The sequence below is a fragment of the Falco punctatus genome (assembly GCF_963210335.1).
Source record: "Falco punctatus genome assembly, chromosome: 14".
Classification (NCBI taxonomy): domain Eukaryota; kingdom Metazoa; phylum Chordata; class Aves; order Falconiformes; family Falconidae; genus Falco; species Falco punctatus.
In genome coordinates, this window is record NC_137594.1 from 22,676,161 (window position 1) to 22,691,094 (window position 14,934).

Sequence of the window (14,934 nt, forward strand, 5' to 3'; positions counted from 1 at the left end):
ATAAAGCTGTTTTTAATCTGCTTTCCTGGGTAAATTTCGTTTCCCCAAAGCCTCCTGGCAGCCCCTCATGGCCTCGTGGCTCTTCTGCAGAAAGCAGAAGTGGCTGCCCTGCTCCTCGACCTTTTCCACCCACTGCTGGACGTGCCCCCAAAATAAAAAACGTCAGAAGTCCTGGTGACCAGGAAGAGGCTTCTTAGAACGCGTCTGAAGTTTTCAGAAAAGCGGTCAAAGTGGGTGGCACGCAGAGGATAAATTGCGGCGCGGTGAGAGCCAAAGCTGCAGACGGCGGAGCAGGACAGAGCCCTCCCGCAGCCACCATGCTCCCTGCGCGGGCTGTCCTGCTCGCCCTGCTCCTCACCCTCTCCCTGCACCACGCCGCAGGTAAGGCGCCCGTGGGCCACCGCCGCAGGTCGGGGCTTGGAGCCCCCACTGGGGACATCCCGGGGTGTGTGGGGGGCAGGGAGCGGGGAGGGGTGTGGGGCGGCACATCCCGGGGTGCAGGGAAGGGCGGGCAGGGAGCCAGGTGCCAAGCTGGGAGGGGGCTCCAGGCGCCCCAGCTCTCAGCTGGGCGAGCAAGTGGCTGGAGGTGGGGAGCACGTGCAGCTGTTGGGAGCCTCCCAGAACGCCTTGGAAGTTGTGCTCCCACCCGGGAAACTCGCAGAACCTCGTCCCCAGACCGAGCACCCCAGCCTCAGCGTGCACTTCGGCAGCTGCAGCAATGTGGGCTGGGGGTGCCGGGTACCCTGCCGGTCCCCTCCCCACTGCTGCCCACGCTTCCCAGTCCCACGCTCGCTGACACGAAGGGAACGAGCCCGCACTGTGGGATGCTGTGGGAGCTGCTGAGAAGCTCCACAGCCCCCGTCCCATGTTCAGCATTCTGCAGCATCACTGTCTGGCGATGCAATTAGTTGCAAAATGCTGCCGAGGGCATTCACATCTCTCCCTTCCCTTCTCAGCCCATTTCGCTCCCATCGAATGCTGCTTCAAGTACACGCAGAAAGCCATCCGACACATACAGAGTTTCTACGAGACATCCAGCGACTGCTCCTTGCCTGCAGTTGTGTAAGTACCCCCGGGGTTTGCCCCCCACCCCCGGCACAGCATCCCCCATCCCGTCCTGCCCCACAGACAGCTCAGTCCCAGCAGGGACCACGTGCCAGGGGGGCTGTGGTAGGAAAGTAGCTCTGTGGGGTGGGCAGAGGGGGAAAAATGGTGCTTTCTGCTGCCAGCGGTCTGGGAAGACTCAGACACGCAGCATCAGCCCAAGGAGGGCACGGGCTGCTGGAGGTGACTCCAAGCCTCCATCCAGGATGGGGCTGCACGCAGAGAGGGGAGTAGTGGTGCATGGGAAGGGAACGGCTCATGGTTCATGTTTTCATTCTCTTTCCTCACTTTCTCACTGCAGGGTTGTGGCTGCGAACGGTGCCGAGATCTGTGCTGACCCCCAGAAGCTCTGGGTGAAGAGAGCCATGAAAAATCTTCCAAGGAAAAAATGAAATCCTCTTCCTGCTGTCCACCGTCAGACTCACCCGTCCAGTCCTCCCGTCTCTGGAGGGAGCAGACCATGCTCACAGCACTTCTCCAAAGGCTCCCGTGGTGGTGGGTGCTGTCACCGCAGGTGCAGCCAGCCCGTACCCTGGCAGTACCAGGTGTCACAGCAGCATGGACCAGCAGGCCACCATGTCCCTCCCACTGTCACTGCCCTGCCAGGATGCATCCAGTGGAGCAAATATTTATAATAAAGACTCATTGCCACAAGTTGCTTTTTTGAGTTTTTCCTGATTCTTCAGTGCAAGGAGCAGATCCTACAAGTCCAGGGCACGGGGCAGCCAAAACCCCCTTTGCCATGGGCACATGCTCCTCCAGGAGCAAACCGCGCCTGGTAATGGTGTGCTTCATTTGGAACAGGGTAGTGGGGCCAGGTCTTGACCCATAGGTCAGGGACCCACAGGTGGGGTTGCCCATACCCATAGGTAAGGCTATACATCCTTGCAGCATGCCCTCAGCCCCTCGGGCGCTGCAGGCACTCCGAATTAGTGGGTGGCAGCGGAGGGTTCGGGAGAAGTTACCAATCTGCCAAACCCTTAGTACCTTGTCAGCTTCCAAATATGCTGGTGGCCACCGCAAAGTAAGCAAGGGAGATGAAAAACATCCGCAGTGCCAGGAGGGTGAGGACACAACCCCCTCAGCTGGGCAGCAGAAAGGGGGTCCCAGCTGCCGACCCCCCTGCAGGGCTGGGGCAGGGGGGAGCAGCACAGGACCCCACTGGTGACACCAGGCTGACGGTCCATCGTTTCACGCGAGAGGCACAAAGCCCACGGGAGAAAACCTCAGAGAGGTGCAGGCAAGGAACACTGTGCATGCCGCGGACTGAGCCTTAACCTGCTTCTAAAGCTTCATCAGTGGTTTGTGCTCATGATCAGAAAACAGGGCAGGGCTGCATTTTCTAGGACATCAAATGTAAGCAGAGAACAGGAAAAAGCATCTCAGGTGACATTTTTGCCCATGAATTGTTAGTGCCATGGGACAAAGCAGTGGCGGAAAACTGAGGCAGAATCAGAATCTGGGGACAACCACCATGCGGATTGTGCTTGGCTGATTATGGACACAAAATTCCAGGTTGTGCCCTCACAGCACGTAGCACCGAGGGCTATGATGGCCACGTTGTCTTCTGGAAGAAAAAAGGGATGTGCAAGTAGCCACACAAAGTAGCCAGTTTGTGGATGGACAATCCCAGTCTGTACTTCAGAGGCTCTTTCAGTATTTTACTTATACTAAGCAGCCTTCCCCAATCGTTTGAATTTGAGGGTTGCAAAGATTATTTCCCCCATTTTTTTTTTAAAAACCACCACCACTGAAAATCAAACCACGTAGGCCCACAACTATAACACTGCAGGTAGACAACACGATGCTTGAGGAGAAAAAGTAGTTCTTGCCATGGCACACAGCTAATCCAGAAATTACCGACCTGCAGAAAGAGCTGTCTCGACAAGATGTGAAAGGTGTTACAAGATGCTATTGCCAACCAGAGGTGAAAACGTTGAGGAAGCCCAGCAGATCATGTCGGTATTATTATGGGGATGACGATCACACCCTCTGCGAGAAAGGTGGTGATGAAAATGTGGGACAAATGTCACCTGCCCACGTTACAGAGCAGCCCTTGATGGAAAAAAATTATTGTTTTACTAGTCACTATCTCTTCATCAACAACATAAAATGACACTCCACTGGGCATGTCAACGTTATTCCTGAGGGTTTCACCACCCTGGTGGCCTGTTTTGGCTCATGGGGAATGGAGCTGTACTGATGTTCTGGACTGGTCTGGGCTGGTCCAGACCCCAGGGACCGCTCATGTGAGGTGCCGCCAGGTGGGAACGTCGCTGGACTCAAGGCACCAGGGCCCGAGATGCAGGAGGTGGGCCATGGGGAAAGGGCACCGGGTCTGCCCCAGGGGCTCCAGCGCAGGTGCTCGCCCTGCGCCGCTGCCGGCAGGGCTCAGCACCACTGGGAGAAGCCGTTCCGAAAGAAGTTTTGTAGCACAGACATCACGTGCTTTCTGCTATGCTGAGACAAGAGCAGAGTGGAGATACAGAGAGGGGTCAGCAGACATATATATAGGTGTCGGCAGCTGCTGCATCACAGCCTGCCCCTCAAACACCCTGCTAGCCAAGCTGGGTGGGACCCACCTGAACATCTGGGCAATAACCGCTGGCTTCCCCCTGACAGCTGTATGTGAGGGAGCAACGCCCGTGCCCAGCGCCCACCGCCTTGACCACCAAGGGACCCACGTCTGCACAGGGAGCCACCGCTGCCGGCATCAGCTCGCCCCTGGACCGGCAACACACCCTGTAACCAGCTCATCCCCGCTGAGCTGGGGGTCCCGGGGCGATGGGGTCCCGAGCAGCCTGGCAGCCCGCGGGCAGGCAGCCCCACTCTGGGACCCTGTCCCGTGGGGGGACACACGCTGCTGCCTGCGCCAGCTCCGCCGCTCGCCTTCCCCGGCCGGCAGAGCCTGACAAAGCACACTGCTCCACGCTAGCTCTTGCACATGGATGTGTATTTTAATAAAAATAATTCTGTCAATATACAGCAGAACGTCGATTTCTTTACCATATTTCTAGTATATTTTCATAGGCTTTTTCTCAGTTAAAATCCCCCCCTCCCCTTTTTAAAGTTTTCATGCGAAGCATCAGATAACTTAATTCACAAATACTAAGCTTAGACTGAACCAATGTGCACACTCCGTGTTATGCCCGTTTAGCCCATGCTGTACCGCAGAGGGAGACCCCCCTCCCAAGGCAATGACAACCAGTCCGGAGCGACAGCGGGAGATCGGCGTGGTGGCAGCCGCTCCTCCGGGCTGGCTGGGGACCTGCGATGACCTGGCAGCCCGCGCCCCCGCCACGCGTGTCATACCTGAGTTGTGAGCAACCAGCAGAAGAGTTTGCTGCGTGGTGAGCAGGTCCCTGGGGGCTCGCACCGCTGACCAGCCTGCACCCAAGGGCTTCAGGGGCCGGCAGCCACCTCCTGCCTCCTGGCTGGAGAGCCGGCAAGAGGGTGCACAGGGAGCACCCAGCCCAGCCCCACCAAACACCTCTGCAGAGTCCTTGGTCTGGAAGAGTCACCATACTTGTATTTTTAAGATTTCCTTTAAAATCCTGATTATCCCCAGAGCTGCTGCTGCTGCTTCTCCTTTCTCTAAGTTTGAGCCCCTGAGAAGCCCAGACTGCAAAAACACGCTGTGCCCCCTCCCGGAGGAAGGACGCGGTGAGGGTCCCCCAAGCACAGGAGTCAGAGCACACGCCCGGACCCAGGCAGAGTGCCCAGAGAAAAGGGGTCCACTTGGCCAGAGGAACTTGGACAAGGAGCAGAGGTTTGCATGGCCTCCACCAACGTTTCTGCGGCAACGTGAGTGCAAATCCTGCACAGGGCTCGGCTTCCTGTGAGCAGAAAAGAGTTACACCTTCCTCTTGGAAATAAAAGAGCTGGCAGCAGGTGTGCTCCTCAACGGGTGAGCCCTGGGCTTGGGGCACTGCTGCAGCTCAAGGCTGCAGGCTCTGAGTGCTGGTGTGAGATGTGAGGAGGGGGACAGACATGCCACATTCACTCATCCATCACCTGCCACCTCCTGCTGCAGGGAAGGATGGTGGGGAGCAGCTAGTGCTCCCTCTGGAAGAGGTCTCCAGGCTCTCGCTGCTCCCCTTTCCTCCCTGCATCAGCTGTAGCTCCCCACACCCTGCTGCCAAAGCTTCCCCTGGCTCTGCGACCTACACAGCAGGTGGGACATGGCTCACAGCCAGCTTTTGGCTCCGAGCAAGAGCTGCTGGATTGCAGCTCTGTCCATCCCTCACTCTGCTGGGGCAGAAGAGTCCCGGCAGCACACAGCACACATCCCCTGTCCTGTCCCCGCAGCCCTCTCGCAGAAACACCTAGGGACAGACCCGTACATGGAGTCCCAACACCAGCTCTCTACAAGAGACCTGCTGCCCTCCGGATCCACCGCTCCAGCTGTTCCAACACGGGCAGGGTTCGAAGGAAGTTGCTCCTTCTGCAAAGGGGACGCCTGGGTGACCAGGACCATGTTTCCAAGGAACATGTTCCTTCCTTTCTGCTGCGAGCAGCCCCACAGGGCCTCGCTGCGCTCAGCACCGCAGCGTGATGGACCTCTCTGCCCTCAGCACCGCAGCGTGATGGACCTCTCTGCCCTCAGCACCGCAGCGTGATGGACCTCTCTGCCCTCAGCACCGCAGCGTGATGGACCTCTCTGCGCTCAGCACCGCAGCGTGATGGACCTCTCTGCCCTCAGCACCGCAGCGTGATGGACCTCTCTGCGCTCAGCACCGCAGCGTGATGGACCTCTCTGCCCGCTACCCTGTGCGGCTGCCGGAGCCTGCACAGCGCTTCTTCATGGAAAGAACCTCCCAACACCACATTGTGCACCGCGCAGCTTCGTGGCATTTACACGCTGCCGTACAGCCTGGCTACCATGGTTCACCTCCTCAGTCAACCCCATGATAGCAGAAGGAACTCCGAAACCTGCATCTGAGCGACACGTGCTACGTGAGCATTAAGACAGACAGGTACCGAAGCCCAGCAGCATCACAGCAATCCAACAAGGTATGCCTTGCTGGAGAAGGAGATGGTTCATCATCCCCAAGGCCTAAGGAGGAAAATGAAGAATTCAATCCCCAGAGCTAGTTACACCAGCTCTGGTTGTTCCAGTTGTTCAAGGGAGCCTCAAGAACAAAGCTATTTAAAGAATGGTAAAGATGCCTTAATAAGACTATGTGAAAAATAAGGACACAGCTCGAAACAGGTTGAGATGTCACTGTGTAAGAAGCAGATGGGAAAATTCTGGGTGTAAGCAATCACGAGAAACAAGACCCCTGAGGGCACTGTTCTCCACACCAGTCACAGCTGCATCTCCTGGTATCCAAATCAGGTCGGCGGCAGCACAGCAAGCACCACCAGCACGTCAGAAACAGGAACAGGCTATAGCACCGATAACCACCTATCTTCCACGTGTCCCAGAGCAATGATATACAGTTCTGGTACGCACAGGGGGCTGGAGGTGATGGGGAGCAGCCACTGGACCACCTCTCCCCAAGAGCTGGATGCCACGTACCTGGTGCTTTGCTTTGGCAGTCCCTCTCCATTCTGCTGGCCACATGCAAAGGCTGTTTCTAACCAGACTCCAAAAGAAGGGCAGAAGTGCTGCAGCCAGCCCAGCTGCAGGCTGACAGGATCCTGCATGGTGACAAAAAGGGATCACTGCACGCAGATCTGCCCCTCTGGGCCAGCGCAGCAGAAGCCAAGTCAGGAAGAGCAGCTGGAGCTGCCACATCTCAGCTCAACAAACATGTTGGCACAAGCCGCAGAGCTGACCCTGGTCTCAGAGCAGCTCCGTAGCACCGAACACTGCAGATACCACTTCTGGTGGTCACACAGGTGGGAGAATGCTGGGATTGTGGGAGGTAAAGGAGCAAGAACAGAGACCTAATAGCAGTAAGTTTTCCCAAAACAAACTGGTTCTGAGAACACATCTAAGGGTGAACGGGTGACAGATTGCTGCCCTCCCTGCTCGAATCAGCTTTTGTTAAATACCAGCCAGGACAGAAACACAGAGCAGCAAAAGGAATCATCTGGAACAAGATGCTTCCAAGAGGAACAAAAGGAACCAAGAGGAACAAAGTTCGGCTCCCCTGGTACAGGGGAGATGCCCACAAACTGGAACACATCCAGCAGAGGCCACAAAGATGGTCAGAGGCTGGAGTACAAGGTGTATGAGGTAGATACACCTCCGCTTATCTCACATACTTCAACATCTCCATCTCCTGAACTGATCCTTCATCTCACTCTGAAGTTCTCCCATGTTACTGCTGATGTGACTGCTCTCACTCACTGCTTGTGGGGACAGCAGGAACCCTTGTCTGCGGGGAGAAGCGCCTGGTGATGTAATTCAGCTCCACGAAGCTCTCTCCACAGAACCCTTGAAGGACGCTTTAACCAAGGCTTCAGGTCTGTAGTTCCCAAAATGTTGTTCTCAAAGGGTCATTTAACAGGCAGAGCATTAGGCTCAAAACCAAAGCTCATGATGGGCAGGGCTGCAGTTCCCCACCCCTGAAAACAGGCTTTCACCAAGTCCCTGTGAAATGTTATCCTTCTGAACGGTCCTTGCTGTGATGTGAAGCTTGAGGAAGGCAGGCAGAGTGGCTGGTGTCCAGAGCATGTCTCTGGAGTGTGCCTGCCACTCTGCAGACCAGCTCTTTGGTGGTGACTCTGGACTGATCAGTGGAGAGCTGAGATGCTCCAAGTGTGCAGACATGGAACAGCTGGAAGAGCTTTAGTTGTTGCAGCTGCAGCATTTCGCATGTCCTGGGAAGGATGCCACGGCTAGAACGCCTCTCTTGGGGCTGCTCACTGAGAAATGTCACCTGTGAGCACTGTCTGGCTGTGGTTGGGAAAATCTACTTCTAGGATCTGAAGTCAGCCCAGCAGAGAGCAACCTGCGTGTCAGCCTCGTGTGATGTCCAGCGCCCTTGGCATTATAACACAGGGCCATAGCTGAGACCTCGCCACCCTCACCAAGGAGTAGGAAGCCAAAAGTTTCTACTACGGGCTACACAATCATTTACGTGGCGCTACTGAAGGACTCTTGGGAGAAGTGACACTGTGAGGGACTGCCCAGATGAAGCAGAGTCTCAGCTGGGGTGTTCATAGTTCACTTGTTTCTGAGCAAAGCACGAGGCACTTTGAATAATAAATCCCAATTCGCTGTTAGAAAAGTAATTTTTAAACTGCACTAGCCGCAGGTTAGGTGCACAAACACATTCAGAATTAAAAACCTCATTTCAGCTTAGTGATGTTTGCTTTTTTAAATGACCACAACAATCCAAACCAAGTTTCAGCTGGCATGAACCATCAAGGAGCTGCCAGGGACACTCAGAGACCAAGAGGCTTTGAAAAATAACCTGGGAAAACCAAGTCAGAAATCTCATCTAGGAATCAGTGGTAGGTGGAGGCTACAGCTGCACCCCACCACACACTGCAAACACACTTCCCCACACTGAGTCATGGCCATATTAGCCAGATTCTGAACAAAACAAGCAGAAACCACCAGTGAAACCGCAAGAACATTTGAAATAAAAAACCCCCTCAAGTAACAAGCATAGGACAGGTATGTCACAGCTGAAAAGCCTTTGCACTCCTCAAAGAACAGCATCAAGACACCAGGTACAGAAGCTGGCAGCAGTGATGGGTGTGGGTTACAGCTGCGAGCCAGTTAGGAACTGGGTCAAGCGGAAAGGGAAAAACAACTCAAGCTGGCACCATTGCTTTGAGTGCAAGAAGTGGAAAGCACCGCTGCTTGTCCAGTCCACAGGGATCCGCCGCCGCTACGTGACGCACATCGTCAGTGGCAGAGTGGCTCACCATCATCATTAAGAGTGCGGCCTCTCAGCACTAACCATGGCACAACAGCAAGATGGTTTCTACCACAGGGAGGGTCTCCACGACAAGCCAGAGAGACCACCCATCACGCGTTTCCTGAATAACCAGGTATCTAGGAGCATCTTTGGTTTTTTTGTAGTGAAAGGGAAACCAAAACAAGAAACATGCTCTAGGACAGTCAGCACCGCTTTGCTGAGAGACCAAGTGGGGCATTAACATCACACATTGCGAAGAGTCTTGGCTTAAAGGAACCACAAAGAGAAAGAACAAAAAAAAAAGCTCAGAAAGAGACAAAGATGGTGTTGGCACGGAGATGAGCAAGTGGACTGACTGCAGCCAGACAGCAGCAAGCTGAATGGTGACCAACAGAGCAGAAGTCGCCAAATGTGAAAGGCAAAGCCAGGTACCAGAGTAAAATTTCCAGCCTAAGTACCCACAATCAGCCCATCAGTGTGCTGCAAGCCTGGGTCTACAAACTGGAAAGCCTGCAGGAGACACTGAGGAGGCCAAGTTCACGTGCTGCCTCAGGGTCAGCAATGGCACCAGGGCACGACAGCTCAGGCTGGGCAGCCCGGCGGGTCCCACACCAGAGGCTTCAGAAAGGACTCCTGCCTGCCGGGGTCAAGGTCTCTGCAACTGCAGCAAGGTAAGGACTGCAGGCTGGGGTAACATCCACCACCAGGACAACGAGCAGAGTTGGAAATCAGCAGATGAGCTTTCAGGCACCTGAGCTGTTCCCCAGAACTGAAACAGAAGCCTCAGATTTGCAAGTTGAATTCATCTGCTTACTGCGGTCCTCTGCTGCCGTCTGCCTAGAAGAACGGCTTCGACACACAGAGCTCCCTCTCTGCTTTTTTCAGACCTGATGCTAATAAAAATGCCTCCTCCACCTCTAAATCTCACCTTGCCTGCTTTCTTAGGCCGCCATGGCTCTAGCACTGCCCCTACACATTGTATACGTTCACCAAAAGGTAGTCACAGGCATTCCCAACCACCTTCAACACCATCTGCACGTTCACTGCCACAGTCTTCTGCAGTGCAGGGGACACCTACCCCCTTGCTCTGCCTTGATTTCAGACATCATGTTCCAGGCGCAAGTCAAGCCTGCAAATACAGAAAATCCTTAAAGTTCTGGGCTACTGCACAGTCCTCCTCAGGGGCACACAAGCACTCTTGCTGCCCAAAGCCCTGGCACAGGCTAACATCCATTTTAAGGACAAACTTAAACACAATCTATTCATCTTTCGTTGACTCTTCCAAAAAAACCTCATGAACAGCAGTAAAATACATGCTGGGTCTGAGCTCCCCTGAGCCCTCCTCAGAGCTACTGACCTAAAATTCATTTGGTGCAGTTACAGTTCCTCCCATGCAGCCAGCCCCAGCCTGGAGTCTCCTAACGGTGCCCCGGCAGATGCAAAGCGTACAGCCTCGCCGGGTAAGTACACACTCAGCAACACTTAGAGGTCCGAATGCCAAAAACTTAGTAGCACTGAAGTCCCTGGGCCTGACGCATGCTGCAGCACAGACACATTTGTCCATCTTACTTGAAGGTTATTCGCCCACAGATCCTTGCTGGTTGCTTTTGGGCCTGAAAACTAAAATAATTTTCTTAGTTAAACCTTAAAGAAATATTGCTGCTCCCTTCTGAACAGCTCAGACCTTGCAAAGCCAACACTGACCCTAACCCCCTACCTGACCTTGCACGTGTCACCTGCAGGGCGAGCACAGTTCAGCCTCGTGCTCTCAAGACACTTCCAAAATTCAAAAGTGCTCATTTAGATCAGCGTTATGTGGGGAGGTCAGTACATACTATTATTACTTAGTCTTAGTGACAGTGCCCTCCTATGTGGAGAAAAAGGGGGATTTGTGATTTAACACAAAAACTGACAGCCCAAGCAGGCAGCACCCGCGAACTTTCTTGCAGGCCAACATGAGCTGCTCCTACCAGCACAGCGGGTAGGTGGCTTCATATCCATCAGTCCTGTCCTTCTAGCTGCTGCGGGAGCTGGATGTACCCATTTCTCAGGGCTGTGAGATACTTTTACAGTGTGGCCACTAACACAGGCACTGTCAGGTCTTCTACTCTCCCCACTCACAAAGACAAGCGTTTGAGAGCCTTGTGCTCTTAAAAGAGGCATGAACCGTGAAGGACCATGCTCCTCCAATTCCCATCATTTGTGCGTGACATGACCTACCTCACCAGGTCTCCTGTAGGGCTGTACGATATGTATGGTTGGGACCGAGTCTGTGGGCAATAAATACATCAATGACTTTGTGGAGGTGGAAGAGACCTTTTTAATAAACAGGATTCAAATAAAATAAAAAAAAAACCCTCTGAACTGCCACAGCGAGAAGAGTTCAGATAACTAGCACAGCAGATGATGCCGTATGTGCACGATGGAGGGAGAAAGGAAGAAAAGAACAAACTGTCACCAACTTGATGAGCTTCCTCAGTAAATCAGCAGAAACCAGCTCAGCAAAACTCTCCAGATAAAATATTGGTGGATCCATGAGAAACAACTCAAATCAAAATAAAGAAATCCCTACATCGGAAGGCGCTACATGAGAAAAACCAGCGAAATACTGAGTGCCGCTGGAGCCGCAGCAATGGCAGGGAGACAGGTAAGATCTGCCAGTCTTTCCTGGGGTCTGGAATAGCCACACAGTGAGGGACTCACTCAATCCTTTCACAGGCAGTGTTTGTGTTGGTGTGCGTGCGTGTGTGTGTGCTAGAGGGGGTGTTGGTGCCAGGGAGGTCAGGCTATTGAACGAGGTGGTGGTGTAGAGTGGCAGCAACGGAGGGTGAAGGGCAGCACTCAACGATGTCAACTCCATCTTGCTCTGGTGGCTAGTGCAAATAGTCGTCTACTCTGGCAAAGGAGCAGGAGCCCAAGCCCACGCGAGCCATGAGCCGCAAACACTCCGAGGCCTGGCCCAAGGCAAGCATCAGCGGGGGCTGCTTTGGCAGGTTCTGAGATTCTGTGGGGGCAAAAAAAGAAATCTGTTTAGAAGAGGTGACCTGGCTGCACGCCAGCTCACCTGCACTCGGGTCCCTCTCACCAAGCCCAGCATCCCTGGCAGAAGGTGCTGGCTCTGGAAGGAAGGTAGGTGCTCCTAAGTAGCGCTGGCTCCGCGCCGCTGCTCCTCCGCACACCCCACCACCCACGACACGCCCCACGTGGGGCCACAGCGCAACAGGGTGTCTGAGAAAGTGCTGCTGTGGTGGCCACCGCAGGAAAAAGGAAGCGGATCTCCTGCTGCCTCGGTGTCTGCCAGAAAACCCTCAAAACGTGAGAGATCAAAGCGTGGAAAAATACGGAAAGGCAGGTGAAACCGGCAGCAAGTGAGAGGCAGCCTCTCCACCTCTCCCCCTGGTGCGAGTCGACACAGTAGTCCAAGCCCCAGACAAACTCCCTCACTGGTCAGTGCTTCTTCTCAGTTTCACGTTCGCTACGTATGCAAGAGGGAAGCCGCAGCTGGGCTAGCTAAGGTGTCTTGCGACTTGTGTGACAAAGCATGTCCAGACATCATCTTTCACATCTCCCTGGTGACACCCCTCAGCAACCCGTCCACGCTCCTCAAGCACTGGACACACAATGGCCAGAACTGAGTCACCCTGCTGGACACCTGCCCGTGCTGACTGTCAGGGGAGGGGACGCCCCTTCCCAAGCCACCTAATTTCTGTTCCTTTACTCAGACAGAACTGGAGCCCTCGCGGGTTTGTCCATCAAGCTGTTCCTTTCCCCTGATTTATTTCTTATTTAGATTACCTCTAAATCTCCTTTTGGCACACTTAACGTGAAGTGCGCGGTCCCACCAGGAAGTACGTCTGAGCAGAGTGAGCTAGACTGTGCACAGGAGTCAAGCATGGGCTTCCGAGACAGAGAAGCTCCCCACGGACAGTGTTTGGCCGGCTGTGGATGGACTGAGCTAACCCAGACTGGGAAGTGTCCTGTGAAATTACCTGAGCAATGACACTGCATGTCTGATCATGGTCTGGTGACAGGATCAAGGCTGCTGCCTAGAATGAATCAATCCCTTTCTAGCAGACTAGTGACAGGCCACAACCTCGTTATCACCCATTTCTCCACCACGGGATTTTCTGTAGCTGAAGATACCAGGAGGGTCAGCAACATGGCAACTCACTGACTGCAAGCACAAGACTTGTATTGGGCAAAACTACTGCATGTACTACACCAGGTTCAAGACAAGAGAGTAAACAACAACAAGCTGTTGGGCCAAGGAACATTCCTAAGGAAAATAGAAGAGCAGGCATAAACATTCAGCTCTGAGGACACAGAGGAGGGCAAGAGACTGCTCACACCTGGATCCAACCATGATCCAGGTATGACCTGCCAACACAAAGAGCGAAGCTCATCAGAAGGAGGAAGCTGTCCTGCTAGCTGAAGAAAACCAACCCATAACCGGATCTCTGAGTGTCCTCTCAGCACAGTTAAGACCAGAAGCAAAAGAGCAACAAGGCTGGACCATTACCACAGCCCCAAATCCAACACTGGACTGCAGGCAGCCAGGCTCTCTGGGCAGTGTTTGAAGGGAAGACAAACCCTGCCTGCGTTTAACTCTGCACGTTCAGCTTGAGCTCAAACGCAACTGGAATTATGGCTCCCCTCTGCTTTAGAGCCAACACTAAGGAAACCTGCTTCACTTACGAGATGCTGCCAACACAGCAACTGTACTCCCTACCAGAAAGATGGATGATGCCAGCACAAAACTCTGCCAACCCAAACAGCATGGAAAATAGCCCTGGTAATGCCAGCAAAATGATTCAGGTGGGTTCAGAGCAAGAAGGAAGATGGGCAGGAAATGCGTCAAAGAGATGGTGGCTTCTTCAGTAAGTAGGGGAGGAAAATCCTAAGGAGCATCCTTGGAAGGAGCATTGAGGAAGACCCAAGGAAGGGAGCCAAAAGAAGATTAGATCAGGAAGATCTGTTCTCTGCAGGCTTCCCTCCTGCCTCCCTTCCTGCATCACTGTCCTGTCAATCCCCACCAACAGAGAGAGAGAGGTAAAAGCTAAATGCAAGTGTTTCTGAATGTTTCCTAACACCTGCAGGCTTGCCCGCCACAGGACAGCCCTTGAGAGCAGGTATGCCCAGTGGGTAGCGCTCAACAGGAACCAGGCCTTACCCAATATAGCACTGTTAAGAGCAGCACACACAGGTTCCCTCTGGATCGGGTCCAGCTGTTGACCAACAGGGCAGTTCCAAGGGTCTGAGTAAGCTAACAAGCTAAATGCATCCTGTGTGAGAGAACAGAAAGGCACAGTAAGGTGATGCACAGCTGCAAACACACAGGAACACCACCTAGTCCATCAGCTGGGGCACCTCCTGCCATCGCCAAGGTGACAGGTGCCTACCTCCTGAAAAGAAATGGCCCTTTTCTTCTTGGCAGCAAGGGACCACACCGGGCCATCAAGATAGCGGATTAAAGAGGGTGCCCCCTCCACCTGGCAGGGGAGCCAGCACGGGAAGGCAGGTAGAGTGTCACCTGGAGAGAAGAAGAGCATGCAGTTGCTCCAGGAAGGCAGGTGGGAGCTGTATTTCTCTCCTGTGCTGAGAATTGGGTCTAGACGTTCTATGTTCACTGAGCTTTGACCTCTGCTGGCCCCCTCTTCCTCACCAGGTGCAGAAGTGGGGGCTACCCAGAGCTCTGCAAAGGAACCCACAACCCCAGTCTTGGCCCAGAGAACTGCTGCAATGCAGCACAAGGCCCAGGCTTACCTGAAGCATCTTTTTGTGCATTGTGTTCTTCCCATATTCTCTGCAAAGCTGCTCGCTCAGCATCTGCAGCTCCCGTCCAAACTGGATCATTCGCTCCGTGGCAGCATGGTTCCCTCCACAGAGCTGCCTCTGGGGGCAGCTGTCTTCTAGAGGAAAGGCAATGGAGAAGTAACAATCGTCTTTCGTTCCCCACCACTGCCCACTCTGTCATGCTACCCATAACCTCCTTCCCCTGCTGGGGCAGGTA

At 54.0% G+C, this 14,934-nt stretch overlaps 2 protein-coding genes across 14 annotated transcripts in view; one reads left to right on the forward strand and one right to left on the reverse strand.

The window, feature by feature from the left end:
* Positions 1–14,934, reverse strand: part of RANBP10 (RAN binding protein 10) — a gene marked incomplete at its 5' end in the record, with an annotated part of 91,523 nt that overhangs the window by 4,322 nt on the left and 72,267 nt on the right. For 6 of the 13 annotated variants that reach the window (XR_013931919.1, XR_013931920.1, XR_013931921.1 and 3 more), the window contains 4 exons: positions 4,041–5,664; positions 5,857–11,928; positions 14,095–14,206; positions 14,688–14,833. Coding sequence is in view for 3 of the 13 variants with exons in the window: in XM_080410958.1 (XP_080267084.1) it covers positions 11,798–11,928; positions 14,095–14,206; positions 14,688–14,833 (389 nt within the window). Of the gene's footprint in view, positions 1–4,040; positions 11,929–14,094; positions 14,207–14,243; positions 14,455–14,687; positions 14,834–14,934 lie in introns of those variants that run through there. The other 7 variants (XR_013931915.1, XR_013931916.1, XR_013931917.1 and 4 more) reach the window with 4 other exon arrangements.
* On the forward strand, positions 288–1,762 carry CCL17 (C-C motif chemokine ligand 17). Its single transcript, XM_080411103.1, has 3 exons — positions 288–381; positions 957–1,062; positions 1,406–1,762. Exons 1-3 carry the CDS (start codon positions 318–320, stop codon positions 1,494–1,496), a joined length of 261 nt encoding a protein of 86 aa, XP_080267229.1. The 5' UTR covers positions 288–317; the 3' UTR covers positions 1,497–1,762.